At 34.0% G+C, this 26,187-nt stretch overlaps 1 protein-coding gene across 1 annotated transcript; it reads left to right on the forward strand.

Annotated features, from left to right (window-relative positions):
* Positions 1-1,686: 1,686 nt before the first annotated feature.
* Positions 1,687-26,187, forward strand: Mccc2 (methylcrotonyl-CoA carboxylase subunit 2). Its single transcript, XM_090175351.1, has 16 exons — positions 1,687-1,871; positions 4,236-4,302; positions 7,215-7,296; positions 7,795-7,896; positions 8,594-8,721; positions 11,503-11,615; positions 11,672-11,785; positions 16,491-16,555; positions 16,744-16,843; positions 17,095-17,190; positions 18,436-18,508; positions 18,576-18,719; positions 20,553-20,709; positions 21,180-21,294; positions 21,967-22,052; positions 25,914-26,187. Exons 1-16 carry the CDS (start codon positions 1,731-1,733, stop codon positions 26,029-26,031), a joined length of 1,701 nt encoding a protein of 566 aa, XP_090031477.1. The 5' UTR covers positions 1,687-1,730; the 3' UTR covers positions 26,032-26,187.

Here is a 26,187-nt window from a genome sequence, read left to right on the forward strand (position 1 = left end):
GGTTTCCAATTGTGCCGAATTTTTATCAACTCAAGGTACCCTACCTAATCCTTTGCGCGGGCAATTATTATAAATAATTATTGGGGGGAGGTTCCCCTTTGTCCCCCTAAGGGTACCAGTCAAACACGCTACTTCAATTGGTATCCACGCGGTTTCACTCAGAACATAAACGAAATGATAAGTTTGGCACACCCCCCCCCCCTCCTTCGCTCCTCGGGTTCCACTGGGCGCCCACTCGGAAATTGCCCCCGGGCGAAAGTCGGCTTAATCCGGCCCTGCCTCCGTAGGTGGGGTGTTGGCTGGCGTTGCCAGAGCATCCGCTCTTTATCCCACTGCTGTGTGCGAAGTGGCGGGCTGGTCGTCCCATTGTTGCACCTTCTGCTGGGTTGAGTGGCTTGCGTCGAGGGTGCGACCATCAGTAGTAGGGTGCTGCTACCCACGCTGGTTTTGTCACCTGTCCGGGCTTGTGGACGCTGGCGTAGGGCATTCTGATGAGACTACCGGTGTAGTAGCCTGTTTGATCGCTTGGAGCACCGGTCTATAAATTCTGACCACATTTCACTTGGCAAAAAATAGAAAAAGCCGTTTTGAATAGAGCTCAGATGTCATTTGGAAAATCTATTAAACGCCGTTTTGAAAAAGAAAACAACTATCGCTTGGTCAAAACTAGAAAACGCCGTTTTGAAATATTTTGAGTGAGTGATGAATTTAAGGATTAGGAATAATTTTATATTTGACAATGATGGAAAAGAGCACGCAATAAGCAAAGTGTCATACTCCGGAGTTCACAAAATAATTGTGGTCATTCTAGAAATAATCTCAGTAAAATAGTGATCTTCGAATAGTTTTAGATTTTGAGAAAATGAATGAGATGACCTTGACTACCTTCAGTGAACTCACTCGGCGAGTGACGAAAATGTGAAAACTCCACTCTTACGAGTGAAGGTTTTTTATTTGGGAGTCGGGTGCAAAATCAAGCAGAAATTTCCGGTTTCCGGAACGCCATCTTGTGTTGACTAAATCGGAATTCGGAAATAAGTGGCGGTTGTTATTCAAAAATCCGGCCATATTGGCCCCTCAGTTTTAGATTAATTATAACTATTCTAGGAAAGTATATGTTTAATATTATATAATGATATATATTATACTAATTACGAACTTAGTAAGTATAAAAATAAGTACTTACATTTATAACCACACTATATATGATAACTGTGAATAAATATTCCGGGATATTTACTACGACGACCACGTGTATTATTTTTGAAAACTGCCCCTAAAAAATATGCACCCAAAATTACGTGGGTCCGCGATCGCGCGTTTTTCCCAATAGGGGGCAATAGTGGTCGGGTGCTAGCGCTATTGGATGGGATTTTCGCATAGAGTCATGTCCTGGATTTATCATTTTTTGGCCCATGGGCCTGGCGAAACTTAGTCGTCGTTTTATACACCAAGTGGAATTCTTCTCATTTATTTTATGCATAAGTACTGTCGAAAGTTTTAATCATAATGCAATATATTCTTAAGTTTATAATTTTTGAAAGCTATTTCCTTCCAACAATTTAAAATTCGCATTATTTAAGCGTCTCTTCTATTATGCGCTTACTTCTGACCCTCTCATTACAGCTGGTTGTGGACTGGCAGTCTCGTTTTTTTTAAATAAAGAAGCAGACGCTATGAGCAGATGTTCATTTCAGAGTGCGAAAATTTAAATTCGTTTTAAATCTGTCATGTCTGGAATTCGAATTTTAAGAAGTGCCAAATGTTTATTGAATGGTTTCAAATTGAACCATAAACACTGCCGTGTATTTCATTTCGATCACTTACCTACGATTGGAAATGAACCTGACAGGAGCTCTGTTGATTTCAAGGTTAGTTGGTTGACTTTCTGTATAAGCTCATGTGAGTCAGTGGTGTATTTAAGGTATTCTATTCTATACACTTTATCCTTCCTGTAAAAATAATATAGTTTTTATCTTATATATTCTGCACTTTACTCTACTGGTGTCAGTGCTACATCATGCTTTTTCCTATAGAGAAAAAAATGCGCCTAAAAGGGCGGCCATGACCAAAGCTACAAGGTGATACTACTCTAATAGTACCCGGTTTCAACCATTGTTATATTTGTTGAATTTTTAATTTTATCTTTGTAGTCTGCTTTTGCGCACCCATAGCTAAGTATGGCCTGCATGGCTTAGGTGGTATTTTTCAATGTACCAAAAATACAATTGGATACCTAAGAAAACAGCAAGGCACAATATTTAAAGCAACTGTTGGCTCTATCATTGCCATCTGTGTTATGAACAGGCCCCTGTTAGTAGAGATGGCCATGAATCTATCCTATTCTTCGAAGAAAACGACTTTACTGGAAAGTGTGGTGCCATCTATTTATGGCATAGGAAGCTAAAGTTTAAAATAGCCAAATGATACCGTCGTCAGTAAGCCATAGAGTAGTATCACCTCGTAGCTTTGGCCATGGCCGCCATTTTGGGCGCGTTTTTTTCTCTATAGGAAAAAGCATGGGTGACGTTGCGTGATGTAGCACTGACACTACTCTATTGTAGAGTATTATAATTAGATCTCTTATACTCTATTTAGTGGACTTTAACCTAAGTTATATATCCCATAAAAAATATATTCTTTAAAATTACTGTAATTTATGTTATTGATCAATTTACAAACAAGCCAATCAACGCCTTTTGGGTCAAAATGTAGCTTAAGTATCTTGTTTTTATTTCGAAGCTAGCGACATCTGTTGAAAAAGAGCTACTTCACGACGAGCCGACACTTGCTTTAAACCTATCCTCACAAAAGATAATCTGTTTTGATTTTTTGTGAAAATAGTTATTGGTGGGGTGGCGGAGTGGTTAGCACTTTCGCCTCGCAGCAAGTGGAGCCGGGTTCGATCCCAGCTTGTGGCACTGGGTGAAAACTCGGAATAACTCCTTCTGCGTTGAGTTTGCAAGTTCTCTCCCCACTGGTTTAAGGGGTTTTCCCCCGAGTTCTTCGGTTTCCCCTTCCATAAAAACTTGTCGAGGTTAACGGTAATAGTTAGTGTAGGGAGCTGTTGGCTCGATCTCGTGGCATGCAGGGCTTGCCACCACCCTCCTACGCATTGTAACCCGGCCACCTGAATTAATGGCTTCAAAAGTCGCTTGATGACTTAGGCCTAAGGTGGTGCCTTGGGTATTAGCCTAGCTGATTGATTTTTTTTTTTTTTTAGGTATTACTATTCCTAAAAAAAATTAACTATACCACCTAAGATATTAAATTTAACTAAGATTTCATTTAATTCAAGATTAGCTAACTGATAAAAGTGAAATATCCATTAATTATACAATGAACGAGCCAAATGTCAATTGTATAAAAATCAATAAATTCATAAAAACCAAAAAAATCCATTGCAAATAAAAAATTTGATTTGATATTTATTTAAAAAATCAAAAAAGTGCCAACCCTGATGTATATCTAGTTACAAAGTTAATATGGTTTCATATTAAATGTAATATGTTACAATTAAAACAAAGTTCCTTTAAAAGCATTATTTTAATTAAAATTATTCCTTTAATAGGTACTTAAATAAAACATTTTCAAGGAATTTGTCAAGAAGTAATTTTTCCGAGAGCTGCAGCTAGGGCCTGCAAGTTACTGTTTATATAGCTCTTGTTGAAATAATGGAAACTGTTAACTTGTGTGTTATGCAACAAGTGTTTTCTTATAAGCAGGTAGCCTTTCGACATTTTAAGGCGTAGCAAAAACACGATGTTCAGTTTCCATTATTTCAACAAGCACCAAATAAACAGTACCTTTGCGGGTCCTGGATCTCAGATATATTTCTTCTTGGCGATTTTATTGAAGCGCCTATTCCTTATAAGTTAAACTGAACATTCCCATATTTACCCAAAAATTCCCCCTATGAATTTCCTATTTTTCCTATAAAAAATTGAAGGGTTTCCTGTGGTCACCCTGCCCACCCAGTAAAGGGCCAGTATGTCATTGTTTGCCTAAGACTTAAATGTTTTCCATTTCAACATATGTCGGTGAAGCTTCCTAAACCCCCTCTTGTGCCAGGGAAAACTAGATCATCTAAACGTATCCTTTTTCCCTAAGTATAGAACTACATGACCGAAGAAATCAGTTTCTAACCTATACCCTTTTTCTTTGTGGTAGCTTAAGACTTTGGTTTTCTTTACACTTATTTAAGTAACAGCCACCACTTATCAATTTATTTTTAGGAAAACTACTCTCGAATGAAGAACTTGGTTGATACATTAAATCAAAACATATCTAAAGTTTTAAAAGGTAATTAAGCTACAAACTTAATTTCAAACTTAATTTTCAAAACTATGTACAATTTTTTTAAACAAAATCTGTTAATATTTCTAGTAAATATCACTTTCCTTCTGTTTCTGGAAAGTTTTTTGTATATTTTTTGAAAATAATCTTTATTTTTTATTCATAATGGGTTTATCAATGTTGTAACGTTTTTTGTAAGGTAGTAAATCTATACGTGGCAAAAATGTTTTCACAGCCTACTTAGGCCTGAAATCTCGTAACATTTAATTTATTTTATTGTTAAAAACTGAAATTATCTTTCCTAAACAGTAGTGAAACCTACAAACTTCAGTTATTAACTACGTTTATAAGTGGTTTTATTATTATTGGTTATGCTGTACCTTGAAAACAAAACAGGAATTTAATCACCATATTGCAGCTTGTAGGAAAAATATAGCCTCTGGTAATTCTTTTGCTCTATTAGTAAAATTGTACACAAAAAAGTCCTGATCCACTTGCTTGGCTGCTGACTCATCTCTCTTTTGCCATTTTTGGTGTTGCTTTGTGGCTTGTGGAGGTAAATACTAAAATGTTAGGGTCTTATGCAGGGTTTTCATAGAACCAGCCATACCGGTTATAACCACCTGGTTAAATCTGGTTATGGCCACATGAAAAAATCCAGAATTTTTTGGCTTTTTTTTCAAAAAAAAAACTATGAATATTTTAGTAAATTAATAGTTTTTATTTAGAAATTTAGTTTATTTTTTGTTTCATATTTAGAAACCGGTTTACTTTTACCAGTTTTTCGGTAGGTTTAAAGTTCCAAGGTCCGCTGCCTCGCTTCTGTCGGTGCGTCATACACAAAAACTAGGGGGAATTTCCCTAGGAAATCAAAAGAATTCAGTTATTTTATATAGTTATTTCGCTTTATTTATTTAGTTCTATATTTACGACAATAACGGCAGACAATTTCTACTTACATATGTAAAAGGCACTGTTTATATTTTAGCCAGTTATATCCGAAAAACCACTGGTCTGGATTTTTTCAAAAAAAGCCGGCTTTTTTCCAACCCTGGTACTCTTATGTAAATAAAGAGGTTATATATTCCCGTTAAAAGTTGTAAACTATCTTCTTAAAAATAATCTAATCTAATTGTGCCTTTATTATTCATATTTAAAAATTAGTACAGTCTGTTACAAAAGTCTTGGACAAAGAGAGTTTTTTGCCGTTTTCATAAATTTTCTCGAAACGTGGAAACAATAGAAAAATTGTGGAGAGGATTAAATAAAGACTATACAGAAATTAATATAATAAATAGTTTATTAATATTAAATATAACAGGGCCGTGCAGAGGTATCCTGGAGCAAGGGGTCAAACTTACTCGCGGGCCCCTTCGATTTGCACCCCCCCCCCCTTGAGCTTCTTCGATGGGCCCTACAGCGACGGGCCCCTTATGGGCCCTTTTCATCCGTCCCCCGGGGATTTTGCCCCCCCCCTGCACCCCCTCTACACGGCCAAGAGTGTAGTTAAAAACTACTCATACAGAGTGCAGGTAGCAATAAAGTTATAACGTGGTTAATGAGCAATATAAGGAAACTCCACCTAGTGACCAAATGTTAAAGGTTATAATGTTACAATAATATTACTCAGTGCGGTCTTCTCAGACCCAACCAACCCTTATTTATTTTCTTTGAATAACAGAAAAAAAAATTACTCAGTTAAATTTAGCATTTTTATACAATTCAAGAAAATAGTTTTGTTAAGGCATTTGGTGAGAATATCAGCACAATTAGCAGAACTTTTGCATGATGAATGCGCAGAAGCCGTGCACGAACGTTTTACTTACAACCTTATTGTAACTGCAAAAGATATCTCAAAAGCTTTTGCAGTTAGGACATTTTTCAATATTTAAACCTGACGGTGTTCGGAACAATGGATCGGAAATGTTTTATTTCAATTTGATTTCAATTTTTTGTTTGAATATCTATAACCTTCCTCATAGTTCACACTTAATTCCAGAAAAACCACACTTGTAAATTAAGTTATCGAAAATAACTTGGTGGCTATAAGTATGACACTTCATGAAAACGCTCACTCACTATGTGTTTTGAAGTAATATGTTGTGTTTGAGCTAAACGAACACGTTGTTGTTCGAGACAGAGACTGCGGAAATTGTCACAAGTGTTTTCCAAAATCTTTTAAAACCTTTATACCCTCAGAGAAGTCTTAATCTGTCACTAGTCCTCTAACGCGTCGAAGCAACCTTGCTTCGAGTGAATGGCTTTTTTGCATAATTTCGATTAACACAGTGACTAAATGGTTTACCATTGAAACAATGGAAAGTGTCATACTTATGGAAATTGTGTTGCTTGTGGTAAAAACGATCTTGCCGGAATCAGTTGTGGCGGTTAAATGGCGGCAACCTTTTCCTACTTCTATTGTTTCCATGCTTGTCGAGTGTCTAAAACATTCCTATAAAAATTTAATTGTTTGTTGATAGGCTCCGAATCATTGGAGGGAACGCCAAAAGTGATATTTTAAATCTTTTGGTTTTTCCCAAATCAAAACAAAAACTGCAACCAGCTTTAGCTCAACAACCATTGGTTGTAGAACGATAACAGTGACAATTTCAAAATACGAATCGACCACCCTGAATTCAAAAATGCCAGTTTCAGTGCTGTAACTCCATTATTTTCAAAGTTGTCAAAAACGACATCTGGCGTTTTCGCCGAAACTATTGTTGCTTTTCAAAAACTGACAACTCCACTTGAAAGGAAATAAAAAAAATATTAAAAATGCATTTGGTTTAATTTTAATATAGTTTCGAGAAAATTAACGAAAAATGCTAAAACTCCCTTTGTCGAAGACTTTAGTAGCTGACTGTACAGTGTACCATTTCCTGCTTAAATTTAAATTTGTTATTATTTACTTTTTTTAGGTGATGAAAAATCGGTTGAGAGACATCTCTCAAGAGGAAAACTTTTAATTAGGGATAGAATTAACAATTTGATAGATACTGGGTAAGCATAAAGACACCTTATACTTATGAGTCATTATGTTACATATACTGTGATGAATGTTGGTGCATACAAATCCATTCTTTGGTTATAATTTAGGGTTTTCTAACTATTTTATATTCACCGTTAACAGTGAATGGTACTCTTCAGTCTCTAGCCCTTGATTAAATAAGAAAAACATGAACAGAGATTATGTGAACACTATAGTTCCCACATTACAGGAATTTTCCTTATGAGATACATTGCCACTTGGTGATATCTTTTGGCAATAGATTGTAGTAGTGTGAGTACCTACAGTTCCTTAGTGACATTTTTGTGTAAAATATATTGACTGGATGGTGGCTTCATTTTAACACTCTTCCCGTAATAAAAATGCCCCACAAGCTTTTGGGATAAATTCAATAAACTACTTCAAATTATTCATCCTTTTTAATTCTGTATTAAATATACTGTGTATTAATGCATTCTGAGGTTTTTCAATAATATTTTTTTACCGTTTAGTTCACCATTTTTAGAATTGTCACAGTTGGCAGCTTGGGATGTTTATGGGTATGAAGAAGTTCCTGCCGCTGGGCTTGTTTGTGGTATTGGAAGGGTATGTGGGTAAGTTTACCCCCTTTTTAGAAATAGTAATTAAATGTATCAAAGCTTTGTTACATTGCAACAGTACTAGTTGATACTTCACTGTAAAAATTTGTTCTATTAATACTGTTGAAATTTACAACGCGCACGCAGGGCATAGCTGCTTGAGGGTTTAGGAGTGAACAAAACTGAACGACGTTTTATATAACTAACTAGTAATTTATTAATAAAGACATTTAAAGAATATTTACAAGTTATATACAATTAACGAATATTACTAGATTAGTAGTAGTGACATTACTGCAAGAACTGCAGAAGCTCTATGACACACCTTAGTCAATTGACAGGCGGTTTTATATATGGTCGAAATCTTATCTCTAAAACGAGATAACGGAAAGATAAGATTTCGTTCATAAAAAATATCTTCGTTGCTCTTTTTCTTCAACAAATACATTTGTTGTGATAACGAAAGTGTGCCATTATTGGATAATATCGGTGTATTTCAATACAACACTGCTGTTTTTGACAAGGTAAAACATTTTTGCTGATCTGCATTGTTTTTTTTTCAAACTGAAAATTTTACGTTTGTGCTGCCAGAATTGTTTCATAGCTGGTCAGTGACCTTTTCAACTTCTATGCTGAATTATCAACTAAGATTTTTGTCCACTCTGTTTACAAATATCTGCTTGGTTTTTGATTAAAATATTTATCTTTTTAGGATTGAATGTATGATTCTAGGTAATGATGCTACTGTGAAAGCTGGCACATATTTCCCACTTACTGTTAAGAAACATCTTAGAGCTCAAGAAATTGCCAGAGAAAATAACTTGCCATGTATATATTTAGGTCAGTTCAGTGCTGTTTTTCTAAGGCTTATTGGGGTGAAGTGTACTACAGCGGCCTCATCGAATTTTATATTAATTTTGGTGGCGCCTGATAGACCTTGTAACGTAGATGCCGAGGGTATCTTTTATTTTGGCCGCAAATGAGTATTTAATTGTTAAATTTAATTTTTTAATTTTAAAAAATTCTCATTTTCATTGAATTTTATATTAATTTTGGTTGCACCTGATAGACCTTGTAACGTAGATGCCGAGGGTAATTTTTATTTTGGCCGCAAATGATAATTTAATTTTTTAATGTAATTTTAAATTTCTAATTTTTGAGCATTTTCACGTGTTTTGTTGTACTTATTTCCGTCGTGTGTTCGCTGACACCACAGTTTCGGTGTCCTAATGAATTCCACGTGATATTCCCTTTTTTTTTTATCAAATCAATTAGTTTTTGTTCATTTTTTCGGTGTTTTGTATTTTTGGACCACAAAGTGATATTCCCGTACTTTATCAAATCTATTACAGTTTTTGTTCATTTTCTAGGTGTTTGCTATTTTTGGGCCACTTTTTTTCTGGTTGAGATTAAAAGTATATACTTGATGTGTAAGGCTTGGTAGTGTCCTCTAGGTCGCGCTATAGAAGGCCCATCGCTTTTTTTTAGTATGGGGTTGGGGAGGCGCCGTCAGGCACTAATACGGGGAGTTTTGTATTAGAAAAACGTTACTAAACTCCTAAAATGACGCCTTTTTTAAAAGTTAAGTTGATTAAAAAAATATCATTTGCGGCCGCAAAAAAATTGGTTAAGTAATCTACGCGTCAAGTGCTACATTCTCCGCCACAAAAAAATACAAAAACACGGTAATTCCCTAAAATTACTAAATTTTTAAAATTAAGTTAATTTAATTATCATTTGCGACCCAAAAAAAATAGTTTTGTAATCTACGCGTCAAGTGCTACATTCTCCGCCACAAAAAAATACAAAAACACGGTATTTCCCTAAAATTACTAAATTTTTAAAATTAAGTTAATTAATTTAATTATCATTTGCGGCCCAAAAAAAAATAGTTTCGTAGTACGCGTCAAGTGCTACATTCTCCACCCAATTACATGAGGCCGCTGTAGTGCAATTTTGCCGGCTTATTGTAAATATGGTGTATTCTGATCTGCTTGGCCATGTAATAATTTTGGCCAACAGATCATTTCCAACACTTGAGCTCTTCATTTTTTGTGAAACTCTAAGACACAGGCCCATAGCCAAAAACATTTCTTGAATGGGCAGTAACTTTTCATTTCAAAAGTTACATCAAAAATAACTTCACGTATAATTTTTTTTCGTCTCTTAATATAACATCAGGTAAATAATAATGTACATAACACCACATCTACATGGAATTTCAATACAAAAATAAGACCAATTTTGCTTTTTTGTACCAAAGCTCAGAAATATTGTATTATTGCTAGGTTTATCTAATGGTTTTAAAACAACTAATATAGTTAGAAAACCTTCACAACATGGTATTGTTGCTAATATCAAAAGTGAACTAAATTTTAATGTAGTAATTGCTACTAAATAATTTCTACTGAAACGTCTCCGTTTGTCAACCTCAAGTAAAACGTTTATGAAGTTCGAGTTTAAGCTTGACAAACAGGGCTGTAGCTAGAGAAAATGGCGCCAGGGCGAGCTGCAATTTTGGCGCCGCCTAATATAATAATATGGACCAAATTTGGCGCCCCTATACCCTATCGCGCACATGGCGCCCGGTGCGGCCGCCCAGCCCTAGTTAAGGCCCTGTTGACAAAATCAACAAGAACAATGATTGGATTGTATTCCATGAGTCTAGGAAATAGTTAAAATTTTAATCAAATTTATGGTGAAATAGATGTGGTAACTGTTAAGCGACTGTATAAAAAATAATTGACCATCACTTTTATCCATGTATCGTGTTCTTATTAAACCAACTACTCTTTGAGGATTATTTTAAAGGGACTGGAAAGTGGGGTTTTGAAATCGTCTAGTGACGTGGTATCTCCAAAAAAATCCGGACCCTGCTTTATTTCCTTTTTTCCCCGCTTGAGGAATTTGGCTCTGACGGAGATGTTTTGAAAATAGTGAGGAGCGACCCGAGAGAGACTATAGTGACAGGTATTCATACGCGAACTAAGATATTCGGGCCTTCGTGGACGTGGTTTTGGTTCTAGTATTTTAATATTTATTTAATTATAATGATGTTAATGAACGAGTTTAATTCAAATAAAAACCGGAAATGTGATGATACGAAAATATCTCTTGTTGGCGAATTCGATAAGTGGGAAAAGGCAAAAAACTGTTCTGTAGTACTAAGGTTTATCAAAATGCTCCAGTGAAACCAAGGCCCTAAGAAATTGGCTTCGATTCATCTAGCGTTTTTTTACAAAATTCGATGAAACTCGTAAATAATAATTAAAAAAATTACAAACACACTACTACCAAAAGACCTTATCACTCAAATGAATTTTTCGTTAAACATTTGTTGTTAACTAAACTAAATCTCAATAAATATTAATGAAATTTGAAAACTTCCTAAGAGCTCAGCTATAACACTAACCAAGACCACGCTGGATTTTGTCATACAAAAATCTCAACACAGCGGTGCCTGTTTACGTCTTCGCGAACTTGAGAAAAAGTAGTTCTACGCGCTAAATTTAGTTAATGACGTCACGGATGACGTTTTTCAAAACCCCACTTTCCAGCCCCTTTAAACTTTAAATAACGTGAAACTCTAATGGTACTGTTAAATTATTTTCATGCATGTAGTTGATTCTGGTGGAGCTAATCTACCTCGACAAGCTGATGTTTTTCCTGATCAAAACCATTTTGGTAGGATTTTTTATAACCAAGCAACTATGTCAGCAGCAGGAATACCACAAGTAACTAGTTCACTTTATGTAATTTTTGCTATTTTAGTTTAACACTTGTTTCATAGATTGCCGTTGTAATGGGTAGCTGCACAGCAGGAGGTGCTTATGTCCCAGCAATGGCAGATGAAAGTATTATTGTCAAAAATCAAGGCACAATTTTTTTAGGAGGTCCACCACTGGTATTTGTCACAACTTTAAATCTCATTTACACAACTGTTAAATGGTTGCACCAGCCTTGAGAAAGGATAAACATGTGTCACTGCTCAACCAAATTGGACATTAGTTCCAGTATTTCTTAACAATGGGGAATGACACTGCAGACCAGATAATTCTATCATGTATTCTTCTGTTCTCTCTTCTCCTAGTTCTCCCTCCTTGGACAGATTTGGGAGGAGGTATGAGTTTCTTCCCCTTACAAGGCTGGTGGAACCCTTTAATTAGATGGAAGTTGGTGTCTTTTATATTTTATCATGCCATGAGACTGAGAACATTTTACAGCATCTTAAGTGTATAATATTGTTACATAAGTGTGACACTTCCTATTCTTCACATGAAAAAGTTTTACTGAGAGCTATTCACAAGACAGACGCTGCATTAATAACTGAAAAAGTAATAAACAAACAAACGTATAACTATGTTAACGAAAATGGGCTGTTACAAAAATTGCAATCTGGCTTTAGACCTTTACAACTGTAACTGGGATTTTTAACCTTTATGAATCTATATTGAATCTTCTCGAATTGGGACATTTTGTCTGTGTGGTGTTTTTTGACCTTACTAAGGTATTCGACACTGTAAATCATCAACTTCTTTTACAAGACTTAAAATCCATGGGTTTAAATGGAACAGCTTCGAGCTGGTTCAAATCCTACCTCGATGAAAGAACACAAATAGTGTATACTAATAGAAATTCATGAACCGAAATTATCGGAAGCCGCTTTTTTTTTGGGACACGTGTTCTTTGAGCAGAGAGGAAAGGGGAAATAATTCGGTTGAAACAGTTCATCCCTCCCCATAAGCGAGGAAAATATCTATTGCATGATGGGTAGCTAGTACGCCATCTAGTGGGGAGAAAAGATACTTTCTAATAAAAAACAACTGAAAAGTCGTCTGCAACCCAAGGCTTAACGTAAATGAAAACGCAAGATGTGGTAAACTTTTTAATAGTTAGTAATGGAAAATTTAGAAAAACTAGTTAACTGCCCATTTGTTCTGGAAAGAACAACGTTGTTTTTAGAATTGTTAAATTCAAAAAATATATGTAACTATTTACTGGAGCTCCTGAAACTTTTTCAAAATTTGAAAGAAGCATTTAAGCCTGTAGTGCCAAAAAAAAACCACCAGAAGATGTGGAAATTGAAAGTATTGGTTTTATTGATCAAGCCAAAATCAGAACAAACAAAGCCATGGCAGAGGTAACTGTAAAATATTACTCTCAAGCCAGAAAGCTGCGTCCAGATATCGGGCCATGACCAATCAATGCTGGTTAACATTTTAACATCTGAAACTTTAACGTACTGTAAAATTTTGGAGAAATACCCCAAAAATTAGGAGATAATGTTAATAATATTGAAGATGATAATCAAAATAATGTTGAAGTTACCAACACTATCTTTTGATGTTATTTGCATTACCTGGGTGTTACTGCAGTCTTTCTTAATCTAAAAATATGCATCATGAAATCAATATGGAAAATTTATCCTATCAAAGTTTTAAAAATAATACCTGATAAGTCAATTGTTGAGAAAACTGGACCTGTATTGTTTTGACAATTTGCTCAAATAGAGGTGGAATGTCTAAAATTAAGGTTTGCGTTTCAGCGGTTTTGTGCAAATGGTTAATTTCTTAGCTGGGCTATCCGTGATTGTATATTTATCCAAAGTTTTGGCCTTTGTATTCAAATTTAAAGGCATTAAGTAACACTGAGTAGTCACATTCTTAGTTTTGATCAAAGGCTTAGTTTCTGTTTTTTGCTTTTCTTGAGGTTTGATTATATTACAAATCACCAATTTATGTTTTACTTTGGGCTTATTTAAAAGGAAAATATTGCACTGAGTAGAAATATCTATTCTCGACATTTTGAAAGTTTAAACGGTTAAATTTAAAACCACTTACAAAACTTAAGTTCTCGCGGTATATTTTTTTAGTAAGAGCTTGTAAGTGGACCGAAACAACTGTTTGTTTAGTCCGTGTTAACTATTAGTTTACCACAAGAACACCAGGTGGCGTACTTAAATTCTCACCGTAGAGAAACGGAGCTTCGCGTTTTGGGGAGGAGGGACGATATGCCTCGTTTGAAAGGGGGTTAACAAGGAACTTGCATCTAGCATTACAGGAATAAGGTTCCAATAATTTCAGTTCATGAATTTCTGATACTAATAATTATTATTAAAAAACTTTAAGCCACACGAAGTTCCACAGGGTAGTGTACTTGGCCCATTAATTTTGAATATTTATACAAGTAACATACCTAACTGTCTCAAAAACTCAGAAGCCAGTGAGTACGCCGATGATAACACCACACTTTCCTCAAACTCAGACCTTGATACATTAATCGCAAACGCCGATCATGATCTACTCTCTTTAAAGCACACCCAGGGCTCCCAGAGGTCCTATATTTTCGAAAATGTTTTATAATTAAAACATCCTATATTTTTAGGGAAATCCCTGAAAAGTCCTATAAAATCCTATAATTTTGATATTTTACCCATTTCAAATCCCACCACTCTGTTAAATTGCTAGATTTAGCTATAGGATAAATTCCTATACAAAGTCACTCTAGTCTATACTTTTGTTATTGTTAACATGGTTAGCTACTAGTATATTTTTGTGATGAAATGGTTAAATTGTTTCTATTTTTCAAGTGAAAATCAAAGATTTATTTAACCTAGGAGCAACAAACACAAGGAGAACGCAGCTAGCCTTTAAACACGCTAATGCAGTGTTGTGTACGAATTTCATTGGATGAGCGTTTACGCTGAACGTTTTACTGGCGGGGGGGAGACAATTTCCGAATTTCCCCCTTCCAACGGCAGCAGGCGCTAAAGCGTCTAGCCAATGAAAACTAACAAGAAAATCCACAACTTTTGACAGGTTGCGTTCTCCTTGTGTGGGGTGTTGTGTTTGTTGCTCTTAGATTTAACTAAATATAGATTGTTTTTTAAATGCATAAAGTTAGTAAATGAAATATATTTAGTCCTATAAAATCCTATAATTTGAAAAAATAGTCTTATAAAGTCCCATATTTTTAGAAATATAATCCAATTTTTCCTATGAAAAATTTTAAGATTTGAGGGGGGCCCTGCATACCCTTTATCCAAAGGTCTACTAATGAACACTGCAAAAACTCAGTGTATGATCATATCGCCGAATTAGAAGAAAATCTTGAAGCTAGTCATATCACAAAACTGGGCTCCTCAAATATTGAAAGAATCTAAAAATATAGGTACCAAGGCTGCCAGAAACAAATGCAACAGGAAATCATTACGTATTAAATATAACGTTAATTTACTTATGTTCATGCACACTGTACGTTATAAACCAGCCCCTAGTTACATCTCTGAACATTTTCAATTATTAAAAAGTAAGACAAGAAGGTGCAGTCTAGAATTTGTAAATTCTCCTTTCTCTTATTCTGAGAAAAGTGTAAAAACACCGAGGTATTGTTTTATGGAACAGCCTTCACAGTAGCTTAAAGGAAATCGAATCGACTATCTCTTTCAGAAACAAAATTTTAATGACTAGTACTTATTTTTGTTGTGTAACTTCATTAAATTATATGGATTTTATTGAAAAACCAGTTTGTACTGAATAGATGATCCGAATAAAGCACTTCTTTATTATTTATTTATTTATTACAGGCTTCTTCGCCATTTTGCATCTGCTTGACGCGTCACATGTAGCCTTTGACAGCATCTCGCTAGGGGGAGATTTTCTCCGTGTGATGACGTCACTCCGTTACTAGCTCTCACAAGGAGACTATCTGAGGTGTTTATCTCCGATTTGGTTCAAAATCGGGTGGTAAGTAGACCTTCATGTAACTTGAAAATCCCTAAAAGGGTGGACAAGAATGGGCTTTAGTTTTGCCATGGCAACCAAAAATGTTTTTCACAACTTAAAAACTGATTACTCTTATTTTCCCAATATATGTATATTTACTCATATTTACCAAAATTGACGTATATTGGTCCAAATGTACCAGATTTAGCCATGATCTGAATTATGTATCTAATTGATGAACCTTTTTTAATTTTTTGAAAAATATTCGTTTTTCTCCCATGTTAATTTTCATAGAGAAAATCAGTTTTTAAGTTGCGAAAAACATTTTTGGTTGCCATGGCAAAACGAAAGCTCATTCTTGTCCACCCTTTTAGGGATTTTCAAGTTACATGAAGGTCTACTTACCACCCGAGTTTGAACCAAATCGGAGATAACCACCTCGGGTAGTCTCCTTGTCAGTAAAATATTCCCCAAAGTGACAAACTTATAAAATAATATTATAGACTTATGGTATCATAAGGTCAAGGCTTAAGATTTATTTTCAACAAGCGGACATCTTTCACCTAAGGCATGAACAAATGTTTAAAACTAAACCTTCCAACGTGCGTAACAAATAAAGTTATTGAGCTGTTTAACTTCCAATATGCTTCCACGTAATGTTCCCTGAAAAATAATTAGCAGTAAAATTAATGCTTAGTTTGCTAAAATATTGTTTAATTATTGAATCTGAACAAAAAATTAATATAATAAACAATAGTTTAATTTTTAATGAAATTTTTATTTCTTCTTACATTCTGCCCTATGCTGCACCTTGAATTAGGGGGACATTATGATAGAGCATAAAATAATAGTGGTAATAACATAAACCTATTTGTTTATCCTAAGGTGAAAGCAGCCACTGGTGAGGATGTATCAGCAGAAGATTTGGGTGGAGCAGACCTTCATTGCAGGTATGTTATAAAATTAATGGTAATTAAAACCGCTAAAACTTGGTGGCAGAACATACAATCTACTGTCTAATTAATCCTACAAACTGTGTTATTAAAATGAACAAATTCTGTTAAGATTGTAATTTATCATACAAAATCTATAATATTTTGGAAAAATATCCACAAAGCTTAGAGCTTTTTTGTCATAGGAAATCTGGTGTTACAGATCATATTGCTGACAACGATATTCATGCACTTCATTTAACCAGAAAAATTGTAAAAAATCTTAACAGGACCAAGAATCTCCAAGTATTGTAATTTTTTTATTTTAAATGAATTTTTTTAAGTTAGGCTAGACTCCCCAATTATGAAAAAAATTACCCATTTTTAGAAAATTTTAAATTAAAATTGGATGAAATTGTACAAAAACAAAGCTAACCTAACTGAATTCAGACTTTTTATACCGACCTAATATATCTCCAACCATATTTCATTTTAAGGAAGGATATGAAACTTCATTTTTTTGCATTTTAATATGATGTATAATTGTTTCTTTACAGGTTACATATGAACCTCCTGAAGAGCCAAAATTTCCTCTTGATGACCTTTATGGTATTGTGGGTGAAAATCTAAGGAAAATATTTGATATCCACGAAGTTAGTATTTTTTTAATTTTTGCATAAGTTTCTTTAAACATGGTATAATATTTACATTTAAGATACATTTCAGCTATGCTGAATAAAAGGGGAAGCATTATATGCTCAAAAATGATCCTCCCCTTAAGAATCAAATTGCTACAATATCTCATTGGTTCTTAAAAATCTAAGTCTTCTGACCCAATTAACGTAGAAACATGTATAAAATAAAACAGTCCTTGTGCCCCTCCTGTGCTGTGGTAAATCTAATTTTTAGACCATGGCATCCGCAGATTTCCTGGACATAGTCAATATATTCTACCATGGTTGTCTCTTATAAATGAAAGCTTTCATTTATAAGAGACAACCATGGTAGAATAGAATATATGATAATGAATGAGCTAGCTAACATTATTAACCTTGGGCTTTTAATTTTAATGAGAAAAAAACTTCAAAAAAGTACACCCAATTTTCAAAAATTTTATTATTTGTGTATGTCATGTATGTCAGGTTGGCGCACCTTGTACACCCAACCATCGTGGATTTGATTAAGAAATTTATGGGGTTCTTTTGACTGTGTATACCAAATTCTCAATTTTCAGATAGGTCCATAGTAATTGTCTAGGTGATTCTACTAAATAATTTAGACTAAATTGGACTAACTGTTATTTTCACCACCAATTGAAGGAATTGGCATAGAGACATGCAGCTTACATCATTTGATCGATAAGTAGCATTATATCGTGACATATTGAGGAATTTCTTTTGTTTTACTATTTAAGCAAAACTTATTTTAATTGGGTAAATATTGGTACAAGAATCTATAAAAATGCTATTAAAATTATAGCTATTTTAAAAGTCAAAGATCAAACATTTGAAACCCTTAACAATTATTGTAAATTATCAGCTCTCATCATCTACAAAATGTCAGCCGCATGTCTTTATATCAAAGACTTTAAGAGATACATCGGGAATGAAAATAGGAGTTAAGGCAAATTTTTTGTAAAATCACCTTTGTCGTATCTCAACAACAGCTCTATAGATCATTTTGAAAACTAGAAATTTGTTTCTATGGTTGAAAGAATCATAGTTTTTAAAAAAATCAAAGGGAGAGGGGCAATAGAGTGGATAAAGTGGGTCAATCTGTTCAACAATTACCTTGTGTTATTTGTGATGGTGTGTTGATTGATGCTTGGAGAAATATTAAATTTGAAGTTCTGGACCTTGTTGTCTATAAATTCCATTCCTAGTAAATTGTTATTATAGGTAATTGCTCGTATAGTTGATGGCAGTAGATTTGATGAATTTAAAGCCCTCTATGGAGAAACCTTAGTCACAGGTTAGTAATTATTAAAAACTTAGATGCACTTTTTTAAAGATTTAACATTTGAAAACCTTATTTAAAGGATTTGCAAGAATCTACGGGTATCCAATTGGGATAATAGCCAACAATGGAGTACTTTTTTCCGAGTCAGCATTGAAAGGAACTCACTTTATCGAGCTATGTTGCAAAAGGAAAATTCCTTTGTTGTTTCTACAAAACATAACTGGTAAGTGTTCTGTAATCAACTAAAACTTGCATGTCATTTGTTTGTGATGTAAAAATTTATAACAAGTGTAGAATAGACATAAGTAGGGGTGTGCGAGCACTTGCTTAAATCGAGACTATTCGAGTTCTAGTACTCGGCTCTAAACTCTAAGCCTTGTCTAGATACTCAACAAACTTTCGAGTTTAAAATTTAAAACTCGTTAAACAGTTTTTGTATTACCAAGTTTCAGGGCTATACAAGCACTCGTGTAAACCGATTACTCGAATCGAATGAGTACTCGGATCAAAAATGGAAAAACTGGCCGAGCGTTTGTTCTTCTTATCGAGTTTCAAAAATGTTACTTCAGGGCTCACAAAAAACATTCAGCTTCATACTTTAGTATTTCAATCATGGATGAAAGTGATGAAGTGATTTAACCTAATTTAATGGAAATTCGTTAAAGCCTAAAACTCGTAAAGAATTTTAAAATTCATTAAGGGCTCGAAGTTTAGAAAAGGGGTTATTTTAAAACTTGTAAACTCGCTAGATTTTTCAAACTCACCCTTACCAAAAAATAAGTGGTCTTGTAACTTTTTAAGTTGGTTTTAAGTTGGTATTTGGAACAAATGCCAACTAAATACCAACTAAAAACCTACTTAAAAACCACTTTACACCAACTTAAAACCAACTAAAAGCTTTCTTAATAAAGACCACTTAAAACCAACTTAAAACTTACTTAAAAAGACCTCTTAATAAAGCCACCTTATAACCTACTTAAAAATTATAAGTAATTATCTGACCACTAAAAACCAACTTAAAAAAATGAGTATTTTCCAGCCAACTTAAAAACAACTTATTACCTCTTTAAATAGTTTATTAAAATATGCTGGCAACTTGAACCTACTTAAAACCAACTTAAATGTGAAAACCTACTAAAAACCAACTTAAAACCAACTTAAATGTGAAAACCAACTAAATACCAACTAAAAACCAACTTATTTTTTGGTAAGGGCAAACTCAAACTCTAACTCGGTAGTCAAAAATTGATACTCGCACACACCTACAAATAAGTAACATTATAAACATATTTATGACACTGCTAGGTCAGAGTAATGGAGATAAATAACGGTTAAAATGAATTTAGGTCTAATATTAAATAAATATCTATAGATACCAAGCGAGTGTTTATAGCAGTCAATTTTAGGTTCTGATTTTATAATTTGTCATGGTTTTGCCAAAGTAAACATTATTTTTACTATTGAAAGTGTTATTATCTTCAATATACCTTGGCTGCTTCTAAAAAAGCCTGGTGGTGGAGATTTGTGGGACATTTATTACCATTTGTGAAAGTCTTATCATTTACAAAGTTCGTTTGGGAAAAATTGAAGACTTCTTCCTAGTAACTATTAAGCTACTTAGGGTGTTATTTATATCTTTTTATGCCACTTATAAAGTCTTCAATTTGTGGTAAAGTTATGAAAGCCATATTGTTGCACGCAAAGAAAAAATTTGATACGGGAGGAGGGATGGTATACATTTGGGGAGGGAATGAAGTGAGCATCAGGTATGTTAGTAGGCTTATTAATTTTTGCCCACTTGACGGAAATGCTACTGCCATATATCTATATTTTAATACAAAACCAGAAAGTGCGTGCATGGTCCATCCTAGTCCAACGTTCTATGTGCTGTATCTTGATAGCAACATTCAGTGAATCTTTAGCATTGGAAAGTATAGGAGCAGGCACACTTTGGTTATAAGCTAGTGAATTAATATTGTCGAAAATACCAATAATAATATGAAACTGTGAAATTGTTTAATGACTTCTACTCAAACTTGATTTATACTTTATTTAGGTTTCATGGTTGGTAAAGACTTTGAAGCTGGCGGAATTGCCAAACATGGTGCTAAAATGGTTACTGCTGTTTCTTGTGCTAGGGTTCCAAAATTTACAGTTATAATTGGTGGTTCTTATGGTGCTGGAAACTATGGAATGTGTGGAAGAGCATATTCGTAAGTAGCACCAGTCGTTATTTAATCCTACCATTCACATTGAAGTTCAAAAGTTTAACAATAATGGAGTGGATGTAATTGTCCAAAACTAAATTTAAATTCATAAAAACTAGCTGTTGAGAGCATTAAAATGAATGAGTTACGCTTTATAAAGAATATTGTGGGTCTTCTCTATTCAGACTGAAAAATGCCTTAGGTATTGGACTACAATTTATATTAAATGACTAAACCTTTATGGGGTCAAACTTTCCTAACTTTAACTTATAATCTGTTAAGACAAGTGATGTCTTCCTACAAAACTTAAGGGAAAATGGAATTGGCTTGGTTGTTGAAATTCTGGATGCATTTGACGAGTTTTCGCCTAAAATATTAACATAATTAAAAAATGAGCTATCTTAGTGTTTTGCGCAGTTCACATTAAAAAATTCAAAAAACTATAAAGTAAATAAATAAAAAATATTTAATTCCAGACCAAGATTTTTGTATATGTGGCCAAATGCTAGAATTTCTGTTATGGGTGGAGAGCAGGCTGCTAGTGTTCTCGCTCAAATCACAAAAGATCAAAGGATTAAACAAGGAAAAACGGTAGTCAATATTTTTATCTAATTCCATTTTGGTAGGTAAATCCTTAAAATTTTGGTTGATCTTTTAATTTGTTTAATTAATGTAGTACCAAAAGATAAAAATGTCATTCTTGCGTTGGGGTATATGAAGAGTTAATTTTTTCCGTAATATGACTTCAAGGTGAATCAGTTAACTTTTTTTTAATGCAAAGGCTGACAAAATTGCTATTCTCAACTTGTTTTATAATATTAGTTGATTTTATGAAATAATTCCAAAACACATTAATTTACCAATTTGAATCAGTAGTAACTAAGATATAAATTATAATTAAAAGGTTTTAAAATTTCATGAAATATCCTGGTATTACAAATATATATGTGTATATATATATATATTCTGCTCATGAAGTATTAGCGTAACCAGTGGCGTAGACAAGGGGGGGGGGTTTCCATGTACAAACCCCCCCTTGGGTCTACCGTTGACTGTTCTAAATTTTCACCCCCTTCTCTTAACATTCACATACTTCGACCCCCCCCCTTGACGAATTTCTGAATAAGGGGGGATTTTGTCTAGGCAGACTATGTCTGGTATTATCCAAAAAAGGCTAGAACATTACAGCCCATATTTTAGCTAGCTTCTCCCCAACCAATCATAACTCAGAATATTTACATCTCTATTAACTCTTTATGTTAGTGGACAATTGAAGAAGAGAAAGAGCTGAAGGAACCGATAATTGAAAGATTTGAAATGGAAGGCAACCCATACTATTCCAGTGCCAGGTACGTGTATAAATATATTGGTTTTTATTTATTAATGGTGTGCGTAAACATTTCCACAATACTTTTTCTGGCAAATTCCATTGTTTTGGCGAATTTAGCTTCAATTAGCATCTTTCACATGACGAACTCTTAATATTAGCAAGAGAAAACAGGGGGGAGTGTATATATTATTTTTATAAACCATAGGCGTGTTAAAAATTACAAAATTTAGATCAAAGGGATATTTCAACACGTGATTGCTAAGCTTTTTTGGTAGTCTGCCTGCCTGGAGGTGTACGGTTTATGTCAAGTCAAAATGGCAACTCAAGGAACCATAATAAACCCAGTCATTTTGAGGATGATATCTTTGAGTTAGTGGAATTTATAGGAGCGTAATACTGCAATATTTATAGCCTTAATGGCCTGAGTGTATCTGGAGATTTTTGGTTTTAAATTTGGAATAATTTGGTGGCAGCCTTTCACTTTGTGTAGGGGCATATCCTGAAGCTTAAGAAAATTTCCCATAATCACAGTAAAACAAACTTATTACAAAAAATTATATTTATAAAACTACCTCTCTTAAAATGGAAGTTATCACCTAAGTAAAAATTAAAAGTCAAGAAACAAAGGGTTAAATTTGACATTTTAGCGCACTTTGCGTACAAAAGGAGAGCTAAACCCTTACCAAAAAATAAGTTGGCTAAAAACCACTTACGACAACTTGTATTTCAACTTGGTTTTCAGTTTGTATTTGGGACAAATGCCTACTAAAAAATAACTTAAATCATCTTTATTAATCAACTTATTTCCAACTAAACCAGAATCAACTTTTACATTTAACTACTTAAAAGCAACTTAAAAATAATATGTAACTTCCTGACTACTAAAAACCAACTAATTACAAACTTAGCAAAAGAAGTATTTTCCTACCAACTGAATAACAACTTATTACCCCTTCAACTAGTAACTTGAAATATGCTGACAACTTGAGCTTACTTAATACCAAGTTAATATCAACTAATAATGTGTATACAAACTAAATACAAACTGAAATCCAACTTATTTTTTGGTAAGGAAACGTATCCCAGAGGTAGGTCAGCACTATTTTCCCGAGAAGAATGATATTTGGGTTTCATTACTTACGTCTTTATTGGTCCTCGCTCGGGGGGGGGGGGGAGTTCGAGAAGATTGAGCCCCTCAAACAAGGTAGCAAGTAAAGGGAAAGGTTAAGAGCCACATTCTCCCCTATTTTCCCTTGATATTAGGTCCTTAACTAGTGTTGAGTTACCACTTAGCTATAGAATACTAATTTCTTGCGCAGATTGCATGTTGTAGCGGACAACTTCAAATTTAGCTAATATTGTAAGACTGATTATTGGCAAAAGGCCAAAAAGATCCACCGGGTGCTAGTGGCGGCTGCTTGTTCTTAGTGGTAGTGAGGTTCGATTGGCAACAGTTAGATGATTTTGGAGCCTACGCTAAAGACTGCTGTTTCCAAAGATCCTTCCATCACGATCAGTAGCGCCTTAGACTGTAACAAATAATTAATTAATTCATAAATTTAATAATCCCCTTTAAATATTTTAAATTTTGGTAAATCGTTATACATCAGTGTTAGGCGTAATTTTCTATATATATTCCTTTGTATAAAAACGAACGTGTTGGGAAAAAGAAAATTCAATGGCTGGTTTTCCCCTAAGCGCTGGTTCCCCAAAAACACCGGAAATCACTTTCGGAAATTTGCGACGCGCATCTTCCGAAACATTCCGGGTTTGGCCCTGACGACTTTTTGGTTTTCCAAGAACTTACGGGACGCCTCTGTCGAGCCTATAAAAAGGGGTAGCTCCCCTTTGTTCAAAAAAAGAACAGTGCCTGAAACCAGAGATGCTAACGCTTTAGAATATCAAGCTCATAGTGGTGCACCTTCGTGGTGAAGTTTTTCGCGAGCTGAGAAATATCCAGTCGCGGGTCACAAAACAATACGCGCTACTAGGTCAACTGACCAGCCGCTGTGCCGTAGCTGCCGTTGTCCTCACCGTCCGGCCCAAACATCGTAAAGCCGAAGCCAGCGTTGGATCTGTGTGAATGTGGTACCGTAAGACAATTTATTTTTAAAATGGGGAACCAGCCAAACGCTTTAAATATTATATACTCTCCGCGTAGCTTTAATTGTTTTGTTTAATTTTTAGTTGTAAGTTAGCTTACGTATTGTTAGATTTAATATTGTATTGCTGTTAAGGTTATAGTAGTGCCCAATAAATGATTTACCATTGTCAGTTCCGTCTATTTGTTTTTCTTTTAATGCTGACACTTATTAATTAATTATATTTCAAATTCATCCCGTAGACAACGATATGATTTTTAACTTTATCTTCCCCTAATCATTTTAATTAAATTCAACATTACAAATTTAAATAGCTATTATGTTTTTAAAAAGTGTCGCAAGACCAAACACGATTACCATTGTCAGTAAAATATTAATAAATAAGGTTCTGTTTATATGGTGTTTTGATGCTAATGCTTACGTAAAAATTACTTCCTTACAATATCTATAAACAAGCGTTATTACATAACAAAAATAGTAACAGCTTGCATAATTCTTAAATGTTGAAGACTTCCCATGTGGATTACTCTACTGGTTGTTCTTTTGAAATATTTACAACTTTGGGGCATTTTCTCAAATATTTATAAAAAAATTACAATTTTTCAAGAATTGTAACTAACCTTTTTAACAGTTTCATTAGTGGTAACAAACACTCACTACCCAGAAGTTTTCTCAAATATACTTTCATTACTAATTTTTACATTTTGTAATGTAGAAACCCTTACCAAAAAATAAGTTGGTTTTTAGTTGGTTTTCACATTTAAGTTGGTTTTAAGTAGGTTCAAGTTGCCAGCATATTTTAATAAACTATTTAAAGAGGTAATAAGTTGTTTTTAAGTTGGCTGGAAAATACTCATTTTTTGAAGTTGGTTTTTAGTGGTCAGATAATTACTTATAATTTAAGTGGTCTGTATTAAGAGGTCTTTTTAAGTAAGTTTTAAGTTGGTTTTAAGTGGTCTTTATTAAGAAAGCTTTTAGTTGGTGTAAAGTGGTTTTTAAGTAGGTTTTTAGTTGGTATTTAGTTGGCATTTGTTCCAAATACCAACTTAAAACCAACGTAAAAAGTTACAAGACCACTTATTTTTTGGTAAGGGAAGAAGAGTTGCTTGTTTATAAATATTTATGGGATTGCATTGTTACTCTCCCTAGCCTTAAATAATGACTTTGTTTGCCACCTTTTCAATGTTTGATTCCATGTTTTTGATACAGTTAAAATGAACATTTTGTTTTTACAATAAGTTTTAAATCAAGTAGCAACTTCTTTTGATACCCCTTAAATGACTTTGTATCACACTATATATCTTATAAAATTTTGGTTGCTAAACATGAAGTACATACTTATTTTTGTTCCATCAAAAATATGTAATATAATAAAGCCTCTTTCATGAAATTAGAAATGTCCTAAAAATTAGACAAATTTTAAAGCGACACCACATGCCCCCTTGCAAAAAGAGACTTAACAAGTATTAGGTATAAGCGATGCAAAAAAAAAAACTAGACCATCAACCACTTGGTTTATTTATACTTAAGAGACATGATTTGGATTTTTAGCTATTTTCACACTTCGCCTCTCCTTGAGTTATTAATTTCAGCCCTGTATCTCATTAGTAACCCAAAAATTATAAATCTTCTGATGCATTAAACACCCTGTGCCATGGGAAACATAGGTTTTGGTGCGCGCAGATTTTATAAACAGTCATACACCTAACTAAATACAAAATGGACTTGCACCTTCAAAGAAAATCCCAATCAAATCTAATACCTGCTTTTTTTTTCAGACTTTGGGATGATGGTGTAATTGACCCTAGGGACACCAGAAAAGTTCTTGGGCTGAGTTTAAGTGCTACATTGAATGCGGACATTGCAGATACAAACTTTGGAGTTTTCAGGATGTAGGAAGCTCTTAGAATTAAGCAGTACAAAATTGTTATACTATTATACTTATACAATTGTTAATATAACATGAATTATTTTTATACTGGTTTATGAGTTTGAATTGGAATATCAATATTTTTTATTAAAACGTTATCTTATACTAACTAAAGTGATTGA

This window comes from Leiobunum rupestre, chromosome 5 (assembly GCF_980474605.1).
Source record: "Leiobunum rupestre chromosome 5, qqLeiRupe1.1.hap1, whole genome shotgun sequence".
Taxonomy (NCBI): Eukaryota; Metazoa; Arthropoda; class Arachnida; order Opiliones; family Sclerosomatidae; genus Leiobunum; species Leiobunum rupestre.

Coding starts and splice junctions, on each gene's coding strand:
- Mccc2 (XM_090175351.1), top strand. CDS start 1,731: ATGTCTGGAATTCGAATTTTAAGAAGTGCCAAATGTTTATTGAATGGT. Junction 17,191..18,435: donor AAATATTTGATATCCACGAA/GTTAGTATTTTT, acceptor TTGTTATTATAG/GTAATTGCTCGTATAGTTGA. Junction 22,053..25,913: donor CCATACTATTCCAGTGCCAG/GTACGTGTATAA, acceptor TTTTTTTTTCAG/ACTTTGGGATGATGGTGTAA.